Source organism: Eucyclogobius newberryi, unplaced genomic scaffold, assembly GCF_026437365.1.
Source record: "Eucyclogobius newberryi isolate DKJ021-1_F unplaced genomic scaffold, fEucNew1.0.hap1 SCAF_16, whole genome shotgun sequence".
Taxonomy (NCBI): Eukaryota; Metazoa; Chordata; class Actinopteri; order Gobiiformes; family Gobiidae; genus Eucyclogobius; species Eucyclogobius newberryi.
The window spans coordinates 20,338,375-20,359,799 of NW_027315790.1; the positions used below are offsets into that span (position 1 = coordinate 20,338,375).

Here is a 21,425-nt window from a genome sequence, read left to right on the forward strand (position 1 = left end):
GATGTCAACCGCCATAAAACAACAACAACAACAACAACAACAACTGAGTTCTAAAAGTTTATTTCATAATGAAGGTGTTTTTCCCCCTTTGTCTGTAAACAACAATTAACACTTCCCATTTTAAAACACAGTCAACATGTCTGTGCTCAGCAGTCACCTTTTTGTCAAGGTATGCAATTCATAGGGTTCAGCTTCCTCATACAGGCACTTTGAGGACTTTTAATTACTTAATTAAAAATATGTATTTTTATAATACAATTTTAATTGTTGTGGCAATGGTCCACATTGTTCATTATTCTGAACCCCGCTCTCTGCACAACAGTCTGTAGATGGCTGAGTGCGCTTCCTTGGGTTTTATGAGAGATATTTAATCACATTTTTGCATGTTTCCTTTACCGTGCTCATTTGGTGACTTTGTCCAACACTGCACTTCCAAATTAAAGGCCTATTCTACAGACACATTTAAAATTTAAAAATATTCTTTTGCATAAGTTGTTGAACATTGACTTGATGTGTTTGCTCAGGGGAACAATGGCAGTAGCTATGGCACTTAGACAAGCTGCTTTCCCCGCCCCAAAGGTTTGTGCGCTCTGGCTAAATAATGCATTTCTGTTCGTGCACATTCTCCATCCACACGACTCAGCCAAAGCCACACTTTGCTTTGAACTGCATTTTCCACCTGCAGCCGCGTCTCGGGGCGGCGCAGCCTGAGCCATTACGCACAGGCTCACTGGAGGAATTTGACTTTGTTGGACAGTGACGGGCCATTTGAAGACAGGATACATGTGAGCGACGTCACCAGGGCATCGACTGCATCAACACAAACCTGAAGTTGGACACGCAGACCTCTGTGCGCACGAGACAGGATGGGCTGCTCCACGAGTTCTCAAACTTCAGCCGTAGACCCCGCTCGACCTGGCAGCAAACGGGAGGAGAGCAATGGGGCCAGCACCACAGGTTTGTCCCTGCTATCATTTTTGCAATTCCAGATCTGTTCAAATTGAATTGCTTCAGATTTAACATTATTTTAGATGAAGCAGACTTGGAGAGAAATGCAGAATAGATTTGGCACAACATGAGTGGCTGCAAAATGTGGCAAACTAAACTTTATCTGACCTTGAACATCAACATTGTTGCTTTTATGGCGAATATGATTTTGAATTGCCAATGTGTGCTGGTACTAAGAAGTGTCAGACATGCTTACACTCTTACGCTTACACTTCATTCACATTCATTGTAGTCCTGTATTATGTTATTTTACTTGTTGGGACTAAAAATAGTTTTGAGGCTCCTGTTGAACTGGTGTCATTGCCTGGTGAGTATAGAGTGTCCTCATCCATTTACCACCACCCAAGTCCAGATAAGAAAAACACTGAGCAAATGCAAATGTGGCACACGGGTGATATCTTTGGTGCCTGTCAGGTTGGGTGTCCCAATGTGGGAAAGTTTATTGTTGATTAACAGTGTTTTTGGCTCTGTGTCTCCCGTGATGGGGACAGTAGAGCACACAGCGAGGCTTTGATGACAGTCTACTGTTTCAATAGGAAATGGAGAAGCCAATTTGGACACGTTGTTGTTGTTGTGGGGCAGAAAAGACAGGTTGTGGTGCAATAAGTATCCTTTGCTTTGGACAGACCCACTGAGGACTGATCTGTCACTGCCAGTTTGTTAACTAAACTATTTAAATACAAATTTACATTTTTTGTCATTTCTCATCAGAGGACATCAAAATAAATTGCTTCTTGCATTGATTTATATCATTGATTTATATCATACGTATTTGTAATTAGAATTAATCTTGTCAATAGAGTTGAAACATGCCTAATTTTACAATTCTTTCTGATAAATATGACTCAGATTGCTGTTTTAAGATTCAGTTCAGAGTGTAATTTCAACACATCCAGAAGCATTAATATTTGAAAGAAAAAAAATCTTCAAATCTAATACAAGAATTCCATTCAATTCAGGATTGTAAAGAAATATACCATAGCGACAAGATCTAAAGAGGACATTATACTGCCTAAATATACAATACTTTGCCTTAAGCGTTGTAGGAAGCACATGTACTCTTGCTCTCTTAAGTTATTAAGTCATTATATTTGGATAGATAAACTATGTAAACATTATAGGACCTGGGACTGTTTTAACCATCAAGGAAAATGTTTTTTGTGCCTGCTATATTTTTCATAGTGATGAAAATACCCAAATGTGACACATGTTTATCAGTTCATATTTGATTAAGAAAATATGTTTCTCATGAGTGACATAAGGCCACCTTCCCGCTTTAGGCGTGGAGGACTTATGGAAATGAGGATTGTTTTCTTAAAGTTTGCATGGGATTGAAATAAATTATTTACCTGGTACATCCATTGCAAAGAAGTAAGCAAAACGTATCAAGTGAAGCAAAAAGGTCTTAATTTGCACATTTTACGTATTATCTTGTAAGTTCATAAAATGTTTAGCATTAAAATATATATTTAATTGAAGCAAGGACAGACCAGGGTGACTGTAGAAACATGCCACATGCCTTCAAAAAATGTGCTTCGGAAGTAAAACATTTTTATTAGGTGATTCCTAAAAGTCTATATTTTCATTCAACTTAACCATTGATTTTAAACGTACACAACGCTAGTACTGCTTAAAGGTGGTATGGACGTTTTTTTCAGCAATTTTTTTTATCATATTTCCTCGTGGCGTGGATAAATCATTTGTCCTGCCACGTATCAATCATAAAACGCCCCTACCGCTCACCTGCAGCCGCGTCAGGCTCGTCCCCACGTTTCCGCGTGCCTAAGCGCATATCATAATATAGTTCCCTCAGTGTACGGGGCAAAATGAACACGGAGAAAGACAGTTCGAGCTGACGCAGAAGTGGACAGAAATCTACGGGAGACGAGCGATGCGATGCGCTCCGTTCCGCCTGCGTTCTCAAATCGCCGAAAAATCGTCCATACCGCCTTTAACTTTAGTGCATGAATGTGTCAGTGTTGCTTTAGTGCATGAATGTGTCAGTGTTGCTTTAGTGCATGAATGTGTCAGTGTTGCTCACAAATCTTATTGCAATACTCTTATTGCAATTTATTTTCCAAAAATTGTGCCCTGGTGTTGCTATCCACATTTCAATCAATTCTAGCTGTTAATGTTTGTGTACAATCCGTCCAATCTGACAGATTGTGATTTGTGATTTATTTTTTATTTTTTGGGGAAAGAGGGAACCAATGTCACTTACATAAAGTCAGTCTAATTTGCAGCCTCCGTCCCTGGTTAGGCTTTTAAAGAGGTTAGTAGAATAAAAACACAGATAAGAATACATAAACAATAATATCTGTCCTTTAAATATCCCAAGGCAGTTTAGTGTTTTCTGTTGATTTTCTTTAGGCCAACATTTCACTTTTGTGGTGAAAAGTCTGATGTCCAATTGTGACTTAAGCTCCAACTAAAAGAGTTCCATAAATGTGAAGAGTATGACTGACCCATTCACAGCAACAAAAGTCCACTATTATACTTTTGAACCGGCATGTTCCTTCACATGGTTCCCTCTTGTGAATGGTCATGTGATAAGAAAGGATCTGTAGCAAAGAGAGAGTTTTGTCTGTCACCTGAAGCACACCTTCACCATTGGTAACCCCAGTGAAATAAAACACTTGACTTTGAGTCATGCTGCGCCACATTGACAAAGCAAAGTACACAAACCACAACACAGAGTGTGCACATCAAACTAGAAGGCCTTCAAGTGTATTTGCCTATTGTAATTTGGCTTTTTAGTATCGTTACAGAAGAGAATCGATGTTTAACCTTTGTAGGGCCACAATCACAAAATTTGTATCAATTATAGAACGCACCTACTGCTCACCTGCAGCCTCGTCGGCTCGTTCCCAGGAGAGCAGCATGTTTCCCTGTGTCTAAGCGCATGGATCTATCACAATATAGTTCCCTCAGTGTACAGGACAAAATTAAGACAGACAGTTCGAGCTGTCTCAGAAAAGACGGAAATCTACGGGAGACGAGAGATACGATGCGATCTGTCACGCTGATAAACAAACACACGTCTAACCGCAAAGCTTTTCTCTGCATCCGCACGGTTTGAGTGCACATGCGCACTTCCGCTTGAGTTCTCAAATCGGCGAAAAATCGTCCATTACGCCTTTAAGGACAGGGGATGTTATGAAATTTCTAAATTCTTATGAACATTGTTTAATCTGTTTTCATTGTCGCCCTTCAAGGCAACTGCAGTTGTGCTTTCGGGCGTGACAAAATAAATGGAAGATATTCTTTAGAGGTAACTTAAACTTAAAAAACTGTTAAAACAATATGAATAAGAAAAGATTCCTGGGAGCGGGTATGCCAACTGCATTATTTCAAAGAGATCGAAAGTTAAGACCAAACTTTGGAACATTTTCCTTGGAGACAAAAAAAATAACGTTTTATGCAACTCTATTTTCTATGGAACTTATGGACAAGCAGGTGGCAGATCCTTTACTAGAAAAGTTACAAGTAATATTTGTGGACTCACACCCTCAAAGCGAGGGAGCAAGTATTTTAGTGCTTTAAAAACAACCATAGTTAAATACATGATTTTATTTAAGTTCTAAGTGAAAATCTTACCCAGTGGTGCTTTAACAGTTCACTGGGATGTTTATGCTGCGATTCAAAATATCTGTGGCATACAGTGGTCTTCAATATTATCGTAATTGTACCTCAAAATTGTAATATATCGCACCTCAAAACAATCCCTGATAGGGCTTTTTACATAAAGTGCAAATTGACCAGACTTTTTTTCTGTACAACTTTTAAACTAGTGTAACTGTCGTCCCCAGGTACTGCGAATGAGAATGGAAATGTGGCTGAGGACAGTGTGACCCTCCCGGACCAGACCCCAGCCGCGGCTGAAGAGGCTACACCTGAGGAGGCCGCCCCTGAAGCTGCTGCCGCCCCTGAAGCTGCTGCCGCCCCAGAGGAAACCCCGCCTGCCCCAGAGGAAACCGCACCTGCCCCAGAGGAAACCCCACCTGCCCCAGAGGAGTCCCAGCCTGCAGAAGCCAGCCCTACCCCAGAGGAAGCACCTGCAGCCGACGCACCTACAGAAGCAGCTCCAGCAGAGGGCGCTGCGGAGGCTGAGACCACCACAGCCACGCCTTCAGAACCAGCTCCAGAACCAGGTAAACACTCAATTTGTTATTGACCAAGATCTCAGGTTAGAAAGTATTATAATATGGAAAATGACTGCATTACCATCAACCACCACCAGGACTGATGATTGGATTGGTGAATTGGCAAAAACATCAATATTACAATTCTTTAGAGATTAAGTAACAATTTTGATCACAATCCAGTCTTTTAAGAAGTAACTAACATTGAATGAGTTTCTTCACACTTCACTGTGATTGGTTGGATCGGACTGTCACTCTCTCAGAGCATGATAAGACGAGAGCGTGTCCGGACACTCTTAGCTTATTTGTTTATTCATCAGGAACAATGCAAAAAAACATTGACCTACACTGTGTAGGTCAATGTCTTTTTGCATTGTGGCACAATATATGACATTTTTTGATTGGACAATACTTAAAAAAATTGTTATTATGTGTTTTTCCCAGCTATTTGGTATAGAACATCATTGGACATTTAGTTAATGCTGCAATATTGATCAAAACGGTTTAATAAGAGGAGCTGGTCCATTGACTTCCTGTTTAAATCTGCATAACTGATAAGCTCCGCCTCTTCATAGTGACACTTCCCTGTAACAAGCAGATGATTAGATTTTATATGTTTTAATTTTTGTGGCTACATGTAATTTTTGAACCCTACCCTAAGTGTCACTTTGAGTCATATTTGTTTAAAATAATCACAACTTAGTACAATGATATGGGCGGGGATAGGGGTTAGGTGAAAACAGCTATTATCTGAGCATTCAACCCCCGTTGCAGGAGAATACAGGATTACTCAAATAAGCAATAATCAATCAAAATACATATTTGAGTAAACTAACGATGAAACACAATGTTAGCATAGTTAATAGCTCTTTCAAGTCGTTTTTGCAGAATATGTCCCCTTTATTTGTATTTGCAGTATAACTATTCAGTTTATCATCGTCATATCGCTGATCCGTATCCATCACTAGGAAGTATTTATCACTGACTACAACTTAACTATTATCCCTCAAAGTATGCCATTTATACACATGACATTCCTCAACACCAGGAGGTAGTGAAATGGAAAATCCCTCAGCAAAGGTGACTGGTAACTTCCATGATTCTAGAGACACATTCATCAACCACTTGTGACCTGTTGTTCAGTTCTCATTTTAGTATCTATGTACATTGTGTGTCCCATTATTACCCGAGACGCACAGTCCCATTGGTGAAGAGGTAACCAGGCTGTATCCGGACAACAACACTCAAGAGGCTGTAGCAAATCATGAACCCACAGGGAGGAACCTGTTTATATACACATTCAGTAATTAGGTCAGTATTTAATGGGAACGTGACTGGACACGAGCAGTAATTCCATAACTATTCACTACCACCAGACTGTAAAGAGAGTACATTTACACAATAGTTATTATTTGATTTAAATTAATGTTTGAAAAATTCTTCCTTGCGCATCACTGTAAACTAGTGCTCAAAGCTACTTCCTGTATTTATTTACTTTTTAAAAAGCAGGTTTTGACCCATAGGTTTTTTAAGACAGGACAGTGTGTGAAATGAGGGCTAAAACAGGGAGGGCATTCAGCAAATTGTGCAGCTGTTTAGACCACTTGACTTCTGGGAAACGCAACTTTTTTTTCCTTCACCTTTTCTACACAATGTGCCGTCAGCGTATGTAAAACTATGCTAAACATTTGCCACAGATACTCTCCCACCAAACAAACCAATAGCAAACAAACATGTAATTCTGTCAACTGGACAAAAGTTTTAAGAGTGAAGAATTTAAGTTAAGTCTATTTAACCACAGATATATGTTAAAGAAATATTGTTATGCTACATGCATCAGATTATTGTGAATCTATGTTTGTTGCATCTGTCCCTATCAAATAAATAATTCATACATAAAGTAGAGACACTTTACTGTAAACACACTTGTCCAGTTGACAGAATTCTGTTTTGGTTTGCTGTGGAATCTACCTAGACAATGAAAGATAAGATAAGATAATCCTTTATTGTCCACACATGGGGAAATTTCGTTGTTACAACGCAGTAGATACAGGAGGAACGGACAGATCACTTATAGGAAGTTTCAAAAAAACAAAAGAGTTCTTCTTAATAGAAGAACTCTAATAAACAAAACAAAAGACTCTTATTAACAAAACTCTTCTCATCTCTTAATAGGGAATGGAGGAAAATAAATAAATAAATAAAATTAAATAAAAAAATAAGATAAAAGTAAAGTAAAAGTAGCTAGCATAAGACTAAATAATACTAATGGTAAGTAAACAAAACACTCTTATTTACATCAGTTGTATGCACATGATTATGGCCTTAATTGCTTGTGAGTACGACAGTAATTGCACATGAATATGATGGTATTGCACATGATTAAGTCAGTCAAGTATGTCAAGTATTGCACATGTTCAGGGCTAGCAGTGTTTGTTATACAGTCTGACAGCAGCAGGAAGGAAAGACCTGTGAAACCTTTCCTTCACACAGCGAGGGTGGATCAGTCTGTCACTGAAGCTGCTCTCCAGAGCGGACAGAGTGTCCTGCAGGGGATGAGAGGGTGAGACTCATGGTCAAGCATAGATGTGAATTTAGCCAGGACCCTTCTGTCCCCCACCTCCTGCACCGAGTCCAGAGCACAGCCCAGGACGGAGCTGGACTTCCTAATGACTCTGTCCAGCTTCCTCCTCTCCCTCTCTGTGATGCTGCTGCTCCAGCAGGCCACACCGTACAGGAGGGCTGATGCCACCACAGAGTCGTAGAAGGTCTTCAGGAGTGGCCCTGTCACTCCAAAAGACCTGAGTCTCCTCAGGAGGTAGAGCCGACTCTGGCTCTTCCTGTACAGTGCGTCTGTGTTATGAGTACAGTCCAGTTTGTGGTTCAGACGAACACCCAGGTACTTGTATGAGTCCACTCTCTCAATGTCCCGTCCCTGGATGTTCACTGGTGAGGGGGCAGCAGAGTTGCATCTGCGGAAGTCCACCACCATCTCCTTGGTCTTCCCTGCGTTTATGAGGAGGTGGTTCTGCTGACACCAGTCCACAAAGTCCTGCGCCACTCCTCTGTACTGTACCGTACTGTACCCCTCCCTGGGGAGGGGTGGGTGATTGATCAAATCTCAGGAAGTGAGAAATTAGCTCATTCACCCACTGTAGGTCTCCCTCCGTCTGTGCAGGGGGGACTTTGAAGCCCGAGATGGTTTTCAGGCTTCTCCACACTCCCTGAATGTTCTTCTGCTGCAGCTGCCTCTCCATCCTCCTCTTGTAGCCGGCCTCAGCCTGCCTGATCTTCCTCCTCAGCTCCTTCTGCACAGTCCTCAGCTCCTCCTTGTTCCCTGACCTGAAGGCTCTCTTCTTCTCCTTCAGCAGAGCCTTCAGTTCACGGTTAATCCACGGCTTGTTGTTTGGAAAACACTGCACCGTCCGGGAGGGAACAGTGTTCTCAAAACAGAATCAAAAATTCATGTAGTCCGTGATGCACTTTATGGTGGCGTTGATTACACAGACAAAGACTGCAATAATTTAAAAACAACAACATGAAAACCTGTCATATGTTTGAAAGGACACCACCAGCTAACTGTCGAAAACATAAAAACACCAACATTATTGCACTGTATCATCATCAACAACACAAAACACAGTTGCATAAGGTGGTTGCGTGACAAGACCAGGATCTCTTTTACTGCTTAATTTATTTTGTCTAGATGCAAATATTTTCAAAGCCGCTGCCCTTGAGGAAGGTACTATTTTCATTTGTGTCTCACGCAAAGCTCCAAGAGGGCGGCAGTGAAATAACCAGCAGAAGAAATGGACGTTTGTTCAGCTGACATTATGTTTGAGACAGAAATATTTTGGAAACAGAGAACATCACCTAAAATGCATCTAGATTCTGCATTTTAGGTGTTAATTTTGTGACCTGACTATTTATCTCACAAAGCTTCCTACAATGTGGGGAATATACCTAAATGCAAATCAAATATTGCATTAATGTCTTGATAATAGGACAACGTTCAAAGTTCACTTTTTAAACAAAGAAAAAGCAAATTGTCAACAAAAAAAAATATTACGGTAATTCATTTGAGTATGTTTATGATACAAAGAGAAAACAATAGTGCAAACAATTCTTCCATCAATACATTTCAACAAATCTCAAAGAGGAATGGGAAGAAGTATAAACCTATTGAATCCCAACCCATTTCCTTATCAAACTGCAAATAATAACATCCAGCTTCCTTTTAACAAAGATTGAAATGGGCTTTTAACTGACAAACTAATCAAAGAATCACACGTATTTCAGAACATGTTTGTACTTATCCAAACTACAGCGCTCGCAGTTTTTAAAGCAGAATAAGACCGAATATTTTTGGGATTGTACTTCAAAAATTGTAGCATTTTGCGATTTTCATTCATCTAATCACATCAACAAATTAACAGACCAGGAAGGACCAGTAGTTTTATTAATAATGAGCAAAGAGCCGATTCTATCATTTATTTCATTATCACTGTACAATACACAGTAGATAATACCCTTGACTGGGGCTGAAACAGTTAATTGATGTAATGTTTCTGATGAAAAGGGTATTTTTTCAGACAAATATATACCGGTCCTTTAAGCATTATCACTTTAGTCAAACTCTCCTATTCAGGCATTTCACAATCTAAGCATCTAATCAATGAACTGGAAGAATAATCACCAGATAAACCTAATACTTTATTTTATTACTTAAAAAAATATACAGTTTCCATCATGGGGCATTTTGAGTAAAAATAAAATGGAAGTTGTGTGCAGAAGAAAATCTGATAATGCCCTGTACACAAACATAGTATATGCAAAGCAAATGACTCATTCTTTATTCCCTGACAAAGCAGAAGCCCCAGAACCTGCAGCTTCAGAGCCCAGCACAGAGGAGACACCAGGTAAACCTCAACTACAAGTCTAATTGCAAGTTTGAAATCGCTCTTGCTGAAAATTTGTTTTACGTTTCCAGCTCCCAGCGAGTGAAGCAAGACTGCACAGATGAATGGTTTCCTACCGTGTGACTGAACGTGTGTGTTTCTGTAGCGCGGCTGGACACGAGTGCGTCTGTCTGTGTACAACTTCATGCCTTGTTGCCAAGATGCAGACCTTTGGATACTTCAGGGTTCGTCAGACATCACTGTGCCTTTTTTCCTCTGGGTGGCGTCACTGCTCATGTAAATAGTTAAACTGCACTTGAGAAAACTTTATAACAGCTATTAAGACTCCTTTATAGAATAATTCTTATGTATGTTTCCTGTATAGATAAAAAAAAAACATCTGAAGATATTTATTTAAGCTTTAATCTTAAAAGCCAAGGCCAAATGTGTTTATGGAAATGTAACTCTTTCTGGAAACTGGCTTTGATTTATTCACTGAATATGTATGAAAAGCTGGTGATTTCCATAGTTATTTATTTTAAGTCCTTTTAAAAGTATCACAAATACTGAATTCTTTAAATGATAATAGGACCTTAAACTGCTTCTGTGTCTTTTTTGAAGAGGAGTGTCAAAAAGTAAATGCACGTCTGTAAATATTTAGTACTTGTAAGATAAAAACATTTCTCCAGTCAAATGAAAAGATTTGATACTTAATACATAAGAAAGTTGTTACAAAAGCATTTATTGTACTTATTATCTCACCACTTGCAACTACAATTTCCACAGGATTGATGATCGAACAATTTATTACTTGAGCAATTCTTTGATAACAATAGTATCAAAAAGTATCAAAATATATGCAGTAAATGTGCGAAGCGATGTTACCGAAACGTCTATGGCGTTAAATGGAATGGGACACTTGTTTTACTTAAACTACAGCTTGGAGTCTGAGATGGGACCGAGCACGGCAACAGCTTCAATTTCCACCAAAGCTCCCTGAAAAGAAACGTTACAAGATCAATTAATTAACATTACCATTGTATTTATTTGGCATAATACCAAAAGCATACAAACTAAGAAGGAACAATGGTACGCTTACTCTGGGGAGAGCGACCACCTGATACGCAGCTCGGGCGGGGAAGTTGCTGCTGAAAACTAAAACACAGTGTTCAACATACAAACAATATGGACATTAGACATATTTTAGACAATCGACATGACAAATGGTTTGCTGGCCCCGCAGAATCTTAAATACCACCCTCATAGTGTAAAAACTACCTGGATTAAACATTAGCACTACAAAGATCACACTCTGCTGCTCAAAAACTAGCTTCTCTTGATTTTCTCTAGAGTTCCTTGAAGAAAATGTCCAATTTGAATTACCGCAAGTAGATATTTAAGTGATGAATTATAATTTTTGCGTGCCCTGAGCAAACTTTTGAACCAAAAAGGCACAAGAATTACCACTACAGCAAAATCCAAGGTGCTGGACACAGTGACTGGCATTACTTTTTTTCTAATTAGAGTAATTTATGTTTATGGGTGAATAGTGCGCTGCGGCATCATCTATTGAACAAAAACTGTATTCCTCTTCTGAACTATACTGATAAAGTACAGTTTTGAGATCAAATAAAAGGGAATATGCGACAGCTTTACTCGACAAATTGTATGAACGCAAATCAAATCAATTGAGTACGACACCATAGTCTCAACTAAACCAATGGAAAAACAAGTTGACCACTCTATGATGCACTACACTGCCTATACCTTTCAGACAGAATTAATTGTATCACATTTCGAGCACTATAGGGGTCAAAGAAAGTCCCACCCCCCCCGTGGTTTCTGCATGAGTGGGCTCAGAGCGAGGGGAGTCCAGTCTGGGTCTGCAGGCCTGAGCAGTAATGTTAGCTGGAGGGTCTTGTATTACCTGCACAACGGTGTCGGTTACCACTCACTGACCAGGCGGCTTCAGTTACACCTGAGCGCCGTGGGCCAAGAGGAAATGCCCAAAACAAGAGAAGCAAGACCACCGTGAAGGTATTTAACAGAGCTGCCCGACCAAGTACTGCTCATCGTTCTGCACCGACTTCAATGCAATGTCGAAAGTGTCGTTTTTCCATGACTGCGATTTCAGATGCCAGTTATGGCATGCATTAAGAGTTGAAATTAAGCTCGGCAATACTAAAGCTACAGTAATGAAAAAATGAAGAATGAAATGCTGCTTTACATACGTTTGTTTACTATGTCCAAGGAGGAGATTGTTTATCAATGAAGTCTATAGTGATGGATTTGAGCATTCTGGTGAAAGACTTCCCCCTAGTGGTTATTCTTTGCACTTCAACAAGTCTGTAGGAGAATAACCTCAATGGTCTACATTTCTTTCCCATAGTCTAAAAAAAAATAACCTGGACTATTAATTGGCATAGCAAAATTAGCCTTTGTTGAAAATTGCATTATCATAAACATATAAAAGTGACCATAGATCAAAACATGGATGCTTAAAAATTAAATATATGGCAGTAAGTGACATTTTTACTCCACAAAAAGGCATGGGAATAAATTACTCAAATAAAACAGATTCATGCCATGGACCACAGACCATAGTCTCAACTACATCTCTACAGGAAACACTGAATCAAGAAGATATCCACTTGTATTTCACCCGGTGAAAACTATATCTTGACAAAACGCATGACAGTTCCCGGAGCGTCTGATACTTACATGATTTGTAAACTTCATTGACTTTATTGAAATCGTTTATATCAGTGAGCAGCACGGTCGTCTTCACCACTGGAATGACATGATGGCGACGACCTTATTGGTAATTTCATGTGCCAGATGTCAGTTCAGACTTGTAGGCCTATTGCTTACCGTTGTTGTAGCCGCAGTCAGCAGCTTTAAGGATCTCACCCATGTTAACAAGAGCCTACGAGACAGTGAGTCATCAGGACAGTCGTGTTTTTGCTCAGAAGTGACAGTTTTGGAGCTCCGCTGACCTGTTTGGCCTGAGCCTGCACTCCGCCCTCCACAACCTGACCAGAGGCGACGTCCATCCCAATCTGCCCAGAGATGTACATGGTCCTGTCCACTACCACCGCTTGGCTACGAAAAGACAAGTACATTTAAGTATTTGATCATCAAAATGCTTCTTCCATTCAAAATTAATCTTCAGGGGGACAGCAGGGGGCTCCAATGATCAATCGGGATAGTAGTGACTCATTGAAATAATCATTATTAAATGAGAATGTCAAACAAGAATAAGCCCTTTCTGATTGTCCTCAATATTATACTCAATTTGTAAACGTATCAAGAAACCCCTAGTCGCTATGTTTCAACCTTTATTTGATTAAAAATGTCAGTGTACAACAGAAATTATTGTTAGCAAAAACAAAAAAACAAACAGTTGACTACTAAAAATGTTTTTTATTGCAACCCTAGTCATCAAGCATCAGGATTATTGCAAAGTAAGTGGCTCAAGTCATTTGCTTTGTTGCTACAGTAAGTAAACTACATAAAATTGCAAATAGAATAAAGCACAGCACAGAGACCCCAACATATAAGAAATAAAGACTAGAGAACCTGGGACGTGCATTGCTATATGCTATATTTTACCCGTATTATTTATTTTGATGTATTTAAGCCTATAAAGATAATATTGTTTTATAACAAGCACTCTGTGGACAAAATACCCAAACTAATCTTAGAGCCCACCTTTCAGCAGCCATTGGTCGAGGCAGTAACACCCCCTGACTTTGACAATAAAAGTAGGCTTAAGTATGGACTGTAGGCCTGATAATGAATAGGTTTAAGTGTAACATTAGTTGACTGTATGGTATGGACTACAGTTAATAAACAAAAGGCTGCTTGTTGACTCAATAATATGCTGCTAGTTGCACTTACCTGTATATTCCCTGTCTGATGGGAGCTTTAGGTGTGAAGGGGATCTGTCTGTGGATAGATGCCATTTCACCTGTCTGCACCTGTCTGCACCTGCACCTGCCCCTGTAGAAAGAGCCACTGGAGCTCGGACAAAACTGTATAGCACTTCTAAGGGCTCAGAAGTGCGCTTAAGTTCAATGTCCGCACAAACACGCCCTGGCTCTTTCCCTCATTGCACTGCACGAGTCCGTCTGACTGTTTGATGAGGCTTTCAATGGGAACTCTCTTCAGTCACGCAACTTGTCTACAACTCTCACACTATAGACAAGTTAGTTACCTGTACGGTCCAATCGCAGCTGGGGCCGCAGCGGTGTAAATTATTTTTCTATTGATTGCAGACATGTTTCTAACTTGGTTTTCCACTTGAAATCTTGAAATGCGGCGAGACAGGCGTCGCGGCTCAACGCGCAGGCGCAGCTAAAAAAGTAACTTGTCTACGTTTACCGTAAATACCTGTAAATACGCGCAGGGTCAACGATACTTATGAATGAATGGCCTTGTGGTAAATTGTTGAGTACGGTAATTAAGTTATACAGAGATGTTATTGTTACTGTAGTTGCAGTATCGTACAAATGACATCAGGAAATGTCAACGTTCCATCAATGATTAAACAATGAAAAACACTTTCCAACAAAATATGTATTGATTAGGGCTGTGATGTCAGTACTTGGACGCAGAGGTTTATACACAATTCGTTAGGCTTTTTGATTGGATATTTGTCCAAATGAACATTATGTTCAGTGAACACGTCTACATCATCTCTAGGGACACGGATAGGGCATGTTTATGAATGTTGAAATCAAAATCGTACATATTCTTCCTTTTAAAATATTCAGACAAAATTACCTTTTATAATCCTTTTATTAATATGCTGCAACTTTCAAAACAGTATTACAAACAAAAGTAATAAATTAAGTGTTTCACTTCAAACATATTTCAGAAATAGTTAAAAGTCAAAATCATTAAGTGATATTAATGAGTAACAAGGCAGAATTTACTTTACACTGTCATAGTTTAGTTGAAGCTTCAAAAGTCCAGCTTCAGTGTGACAGTACTTTTACCTGCAAAGTTAAACTTAATTCCATTATAGAGAAAATAATTAAGACATGCATAGACTATAACAACATGAATCAAGATAAACTATAACAGTCAATACGATTTGAACCAGTTGAAATTAAATAAATAGTGCTTGTATGTATGTTACAATTGCATGGCTTTTATTGGCAAGAAACTAATTATTTTAACTGTAAGCCAATTAGTACAATACAATTCATATAGTTTGTAACATTCAAATTCATTCATTCAATAATTCATTCAAATATTTAAAAAATCACAAAAAGGTCTTATCTGCTGCAGCCATCATCCTTCATCAACAATGTCTGATCAAAAGTGAATCAAACTTGTTTATTGCCAAATACAAATGGAAAACATGCTAGTGTTGTTTTTAATCTATTGTTTGTAATTACCTTTTAATTCAGTTTCTGTGTGAATGAAAGTGAGCACCGTAGGAATGATTTTTATGCTTAACTGGAATGAATGCAGGATTAATTAAAGTTTGTTTGTTCTCAGAGGGCTATGTGTAGGTGTTATAGTATTTTAGACATACTGATTGAAGAGATAAGAATAATAAACCTAAAACCAATAATAACCTATAAAAGTACAGAATTATCTGGTCCACAATTTTGCATGCATTGTCTGCTCCACTGTTACATCTGCTTTACAGCAGCTTTCTAAAGTCTAGCACAAACACACCTTAAATTGCTTCAACTGTTTGTTACGTTACATTGCTTTTTGAAACCTGTGTTTCAAACGTTAAGGCATTCTCAACAAAATCAACATGATTGTCTTTGGTCATGGGCAAACTGCCACAGCTTTCGTTACAGTTATTTTCAAACTAAACTCTAGATTGTACAATACATTTAACGGTTTGAAGAAGGGCCACATGTTTTTGACCAGATTCCTATTATTTTGCTGTGAATGACGGCTAAATAAAATGCTGGCCTGGAAGTGCTGGTAGTCCTTCACATGTTGATGACAATCCCACCCAATAGTCATGAAATACAAGTGAGCGGTTTTCTGCTTTGGCTACAGTCCTGAGGATTAATATTACTATGAAGGCTACAAGGCCAAGGCAGTGCCCTAACGCGTAACAGGCATTTCTTTATCTGTACGTAGTGGTCATGTAGTAGAAAACAGCAGTGCTCTTCAGCGTTATAAGTGAAAGTGACTGAATTATTTTGTGGAACGTTATGTAGCCCTCAAAAGTTTTGCTGTCGCCGTTTCTTCGCATCCATGGCATCCAAAATAGGTTGTCTTTTTGCAGTGTAGCGCTGCCTTAACTCCTCAATCTCTCTCTCCATCATTGGATCCAAGGCACCGAGGCGCATCTGCAGCTCATCAAAGTCCAGGTTTTTCAACTATAAAACATCAAGTAACAAGAATATTCATTCATACACTTTATAATGACATGTTTTTCCATAATGACTAACACACAGCTAGTGCGGAACAGATTACTCACAAAGTCAAAGTCTCCATCTTGCGGGACCTTCCAGTTGTCTGGGAAGACATTTTTGGACTGGATGTGGTATCCAGGCTGCTCCTGAGGCCGGTTGTGGTTGTAGTTTTCCTGCTGTTGTGATGCTTTATTAGAGTCCTGTTTGTCAAAGTAGTCCATGAAGGAAGGACGGAGAGGCTGCTGAGGTGTGGCATGTCCTGTAGGATAAAAAAAAAAACAACAGTATTGAAATATTTCATAGAACTGCACTGAGAAATATGTCAAACATAGTTTATTCCCTATTTCTGTCACTCTTTAAACAATTGTTAGGGAAACTATGTAAACCTAATAGAGTAATAAATACAAACATTTCAAAAGTAAAAACATTTGAAGACAATGCAATTTAATAAAAAGCGTGGGCTTACTTCTCATCGATCCATGGTCATCTTCCTCGTCTTCGTCATCACTGTTGATGACCATAGTTCCCAGGTCAGACTCCAACATTGTGCTGCCATGTTCAATCATGGTCTGAGCACCGTCACTCATGGTGCTGGTTGCTCGCATGGTTCCCGGTCCCTCAGTGCCAGATTTCACCATCGTGTGAGAATCCACTTCAGTCTCCTCCTCCTGAAGATGGAAAAATGAATCTATTCACACATTTCACTGTGGCAGGGCACAATGTATAATTGTAAGTTAAAGGTTTACAGAGTTGTCATCTTCTTCCTCCAGTTCTCGCTGCTGCTCTTGTTGCTTCTTAGCTTTCATCTCCATAGCCTCAGTGATCAGGTCTCTCAAAATGGTGACTGGTTTAGCCTGATTAATAAATGGATGCTGCAAGTTCACAAAACAATAGTGTTATAATAGTGACCATCTACTTACCGGTCGGTACAATACTTAATAATAACATTTGGTGCAGAGTTTACAAACTTGTAGAAGTTGTGTAGCTGTTGCTCTCTGCTCTGGATTCTTGACAAGACATTTCTTTACAAAGTCTGTAAACTCATCAGACCAAAGCTCAGGTTTTCTAAACGTTGGTGGCGGGTTAGAAGGGATCATAAATATAGCCTGTAAAGAAAAATAATAAAATATGTAAAAATATGAAGAAACTTTATCTATACATTATAATTGTTGATTTATTGTATACCAACCCTCATGGGATGAATGTCAGCATATGGTGGCTTGCCCTCAGCCATTTCTATTGCTGTGATTCCTAAGGACCAGATATCTGCCACACAGTTGTAGCCAATTTCTTGAATAACTTCAGGGGCCATCCAAAAAGGAGTACCAATGACAGTATTTCTCTTTGCCATTGTATCCTTAAAGCATGAGAAAAGGAATTAAGAAAAATCTGTACAGGTATTATTAGAGAGCACATGCTCTCTCATGCTAAAGTACTATAAATGATCTTATATATTTGTTTAATTAATATTTCAATTAATTACTGTAAGCTGTCCGGCAACTCCAAAGTCTGCCAGTTTGGCATGTCCCTCTGTGTTGAGGAGGATGTTTCCAGCCTTTATATCCCGATGAATCTTTCTCATGAAGTGAAGATACTCAAGACCTTTCAGTGTCGACTTCAGAATAGTGGCAATCTCTTCTTCCGTCAACTAAGATTTGCCAAATGTATTCAATATTTTAGTATAAAAAACAACGACATGTATCGGGAATATATGCAATATTAACTATTAAAACATTATACCGTTTTGCTGCGCAGTCTGATGATGTCAGAAACAGATCCGGCACCACAATACTCCATGACAATCCACAAATCTGTGTTCTTGAAGTAACTTCCATAGTATTTGACCACATAAGGACTAAAAAGAATTGCACATTATAATAAAATCACTTTTACACACCAACAATGGCAAATAAATACTATGAACATATGACATATTACATGGACTGGATATTTCCTTTTGAATTATTATTATTGGGCATTAGCATGCTACCTGTCGCACTGCTGCATGATTGAAATCTCCTTGATGATCTCCTGTAGGTCTGACTCCACAGGGACTTGTTTGATGGCGACCACTTGACCTGACTCTTTGTGTATAGCCTTATTAACGCTGCCATAGGAACTGAATGCAGGTACAAACATACAGATAAGTCAGATAATGAAAAATGATATTGAAGTTGTTCAATTAAATAATAATGGACCCCTTGGGACTCACCCTTCACCCAGTTTCTCTAAAACGTCAAACACTTCCTCTGGTTGTTTGGTCAAGCTGTCCTCACTCAACTTTTTCAGTTTACTGTCAAAAAGTCAAGCAAAAGTGAAACTGTTGGTGACAATTAATCACAGACGCACGGTTCATGTATGAGAAAGTGGTGTATAATACATCTTTGTTAGATTTACAATGCCTGTAAGTCAATGCAGTGACATTTTAAAATCCACACAGTTTAAGTTTGAATACAGACAATCAGAGAAAAACTGACTATTCGCGGTACAGTAATTTAAATTGATTGCAGACACTAGCATAATTGTGTCAAACAACGCAGTTAGCCAAGCAGCTACATTAGCATTAGCTCACCAAGTTCAGAATTTGGAAACAATAGCTCTAAAGTTCAATAAAAACGACACTTACCTTTTAGGCGCGTTTGACTCCATTGTTGATCAAGTATAACAACGTCAATACAATATATATATTAATATATTATATACTTCGTTGCTTTTGAGGCCAGGGCTCAGGACGTGGGCATTGTCGATACAATCGTGTTGTGTTGTCATGAAGTGAGGCCAGCTGACCGTAACAGACTCGAACCGCACAGCGCCTCTACAGGCCTGGAATAACAGCTGTAACTAAGTAACGACACAATTATATTAGCTAATGAAAGTACGTACGATTAATTCTAATACATGTGTGTACTCTTTTGCAAGGGTGATACCGTGGATCTTTTAAAATATCGGGGGACACCAAGGTGTTCTTTATACAAAGACAAATGTGTGTCCAATCACAGCACGTGTTGTTGTTAGGTGGTTGTATCTTCTACGCATGTGCGGAGTTCAACACCCCATGAGATGCTAAAGAAGTAAACAGCTAACTTAAAGCATATCTAAAACTGTAAGAAAGGTAATTTATGCATACATTTGTTTTGCTGCTGTAAATACTTTCAAACATATGTTTAATCTGGTTTGTGTTGAATTAGGGCAATAATTACTTCGGATTTAGTTTTTTTGCCAACCTACTACCAAGCTGCAGTGTTAGCATAGACAACGAGGTGTGATAATGATTTGTTTTCTTTTAAAAGTGTCATCATGGATACACCGAAAGATGTCCAGCCTCCAAAACAGCAGCCTATGATCTATATTTGTGGTGGTAAGTGGTTTGGTTCTTAATTAGTAGATAGTTAACGGAATACAGTACAAAAACATAAAATTCACACATTGTACACATACAAATTACATTGCCATGAGACCTACAATCATCCATATACAAATATTTATAACTTCCCTCTCTGATTATTGTTATAGTGTTTGCCTAGTACGTGTTTGAATGTTTGAACATCCTCCTATTTACTGTAAAGTTCTACTTTTGATGAATACTTTATTGTGCTTATTCCTACAGAATGCCACACTGAAAATGAAATTAAGGCTCGTGACCCTATTCGATGTAGGGAGTGTGGTTACAGAATCATGTACAAGAAAAGAACAAAGAGATGTATCCTTTTATTCAGTTAAATGTATAGATTATTTGTGTTTGTAAATTATGAAAGGTAATGCCTTTTTCGATTTTCATGCCATATCATCCAAACTTAACAATGCTTGCACTGACGAGACCAAGTTGTCTTGTGTCCTTAGTTAAGACACCTCTGCCACGATACCGAGCATTAATCTCGGAGGGGTCGATGATGCAGATTTGCAGCCCTGTTTCCCCACAATAATTTATTAACTCTGAGTTTTGAGTGAAATATTAATGACTGAAGTGTAGCTCTTTGAGAAGCTTGTAAAGTACATTGTTATTACATGTTAAGACATTTCCAACTACTGTGTAGATTTCCTGACCTGATACTCCAGTGGTTGTCTTCGATGCCCGGTGAAGACCATTGGACCCATTTTTGTCTTTGATTAGGATTGTTTGTTTGCTACTTTTATAATGTATGAATGTGTAAAGAATAAACAGAAAAATCACTCATACCTTGTTTGGGATTGTGTGGCATTGCAAGAGGTCTGATTTAAGATAAGATATGCCTTTATTTGTCCACACATGGGGAAATTTTGTATTTATGACTGATACTGATTTACCTGGTCTTAAATATTTGCCGGGTGTTAACAAAAAGTTATCTTGTGTTTCCAATTAAAAACACTTTTATTGGTGTAAAGTCAAATGGCAGAAATATTTTCATCCTTCACTTCACAGACATTAAATTTGTCTAAAAAAAATATTTTTCTAACTAGAACATAAGAAATAAAAATAAAATTTCATGGCATATCCAAAGTATGTTGGTCTGTAAGTCTATGATATACTTCATTCTTAAATGAAGACATTTTACTTTTTTTTAGGCATTTAGTATTCACAATATTCTGGATTTCATACTTACATATGCCATAGCCCAGCCCTATTTTTTATAGTGGCATTTCACCATGGAAAGTAGCAAATTTCCATGTGATATTGAATCGTACACGCATTACCTGGTGTATGATTTTTTGTTTTTAAATAATTGCAAGTAATTACAAAGACGTGGGCTGAGATAGGGTTAGATGGAATTAGAAATGTTCTGAACACTCAAGCCTCAAATGTTGGACAACACATGATTATTCAAACATGCATCAATCAATCAATCGAAATACAACTTTGGTAAGTGTACGCTGAGGGAACCCTGTTATAAAACTGAACAATTAACCATTTACTATTGAGGAGGGCTTTCCATATTATAATACATCCTTGGGCTTTCCCCGTGTCGTCGCTGCTGCACTGCGGTGGCCCCTCCCCCTCTGTTACGTAC

At 38.7% G+C, this 21,425-nt stretch overlaps 4 protein-coding genes across 6 annotated transcripts; 2 read left to right on the forward strand and 2 right to left on the reverse strand.

The window, feature by feature from the left end:
• The first annotated feature begins 574 nt into the window (after positions 1 to 574).
• LOC140362326 (uncharacterized) lies at positions 575 to 6,281 on the forward strand. Its single transcript, XM_072448438.1, has 4 exons — positions 575 to 957; positions 4,818 to 4,967; positions 5,010 to 5,159; positions 6,199 to 6,281. Exons 1-4 carry the CDS (start codon positions 867 to 869, stop codon positions 6,279 to 6,281), a joined length of 474 nt encoding a protein of 157 aa, XP_072304539.1. The 5' UTR covers positions 575 to 866.
• A 4,639-nt stretch (positions 6,282 to 10,920) lies between these two features.
• Positions 10,921 to 14,404, reverse strand: LOC140361952 (2-iminobutanoate/2-iminopropanoate deaminase-like). 2 transcript variants are annotated; one of them, XM_072447870.1, is made up of 6 exons: positions 14,265 to 14,404; positions 13,045 to 13,150; positions 12,920 to 12,974; positions 12,770 to 12,838; positions 11,148 to 11,203; positions 10,921 to 11,044 (listed from the first exon to the last, which is right to left on the reverse strand). In XM_072447870.1, the coding sequence occupies exons 1-6, from the start codon at positions 14,327 to 14,329 to the stop codon at positions 10,982 to 10,984; spliced, it is 414 nt and encodes a 137-aa protein (XP_072303971.1). In that variant the 5' UTR covers positions 14,330 to 14,404; the 3' UTR covers positions 10,921 to 10,981. The 2 variants fall into 2 exon arrangements, with proteins under 2 accessions (XP_072303971.1, XP_072303970.1); XM_072447869.1 differs by lacking the exon at positions 14,265 to 14,404 and adding an exon at positions 13,949 to 14,106.
• A 427-nt stretch (positions 14,405 to 14,831) lies between these two features.
• Positions 14,832 to 19,219, reverse strand: stk3 (serine/threonine kinase 3 (STE20 homolog, yeast)). Its single transcript, XM_072447840.1, has 11 exons — positions 19,067 to 19,219; positions 18,653 to 18,733; positions 18,431 to 18,559; positions 18,181 to 18,295; positions 17,924 to 18,088; positions 17,630 to 17,797; positions 17,409 to 17,546; positions 17,187 to 17,312; positions 16,907 to 17,108; positions 16,506 to 16,699; positions 14,832 to 16,404 (listed from the first exon to the last, which is right to left on the reverse strand). Exons 1-11 carry the CDS (start codon positions 19,087 to 19,089, stop codon positions 16,246 to 16,248), a joined length of 1,500 nt encoding a protein of 499 aa, XP_072303941.1. The 5' UTR covers positions 19,090 to 19,219; the 3' UTR covers positions 14,832 to 16,245.
• Positions 19,220 to 19,410: 191 nt separating this feature from the next.
• polr2k (RNA polymerase II, I and III subunit K) lies at positions 19,411 to 20,644 on the forward strand. 2 transcript variants are annotated; one of them, XM_072447153.1, is made up of 4 exons: positions 19,411 to 19,543; positions 19,731 to 19,798; positions 20,048 to 20,140; positions 20,497 to 20,644. In XM_072447153.1, the coding sequence occupies exons 2-4, from the start codon at positions 19,738 to 19,740 to the stop codon at positions 20,517 to 20,519; spliced, it is 177 nt and encodes a 58-aa protein (XP_072303254.1). In that variant the 5' UTR covers positions 19,411 to 19,543; positions 19,731 to 19,737; the 3' UTR covers positions 20,520 to 20,644. The 2 variants fall into 2 exon arrangements, with proteins under 2 accessions (XP_072303254.1, XP_072303255.1); XM_072447154.1 differs by having other exon boundaries at positions 19,475 to 19,552.
• Positions 20,645 to 21,425: the final 781 nt, after the last annotated feature.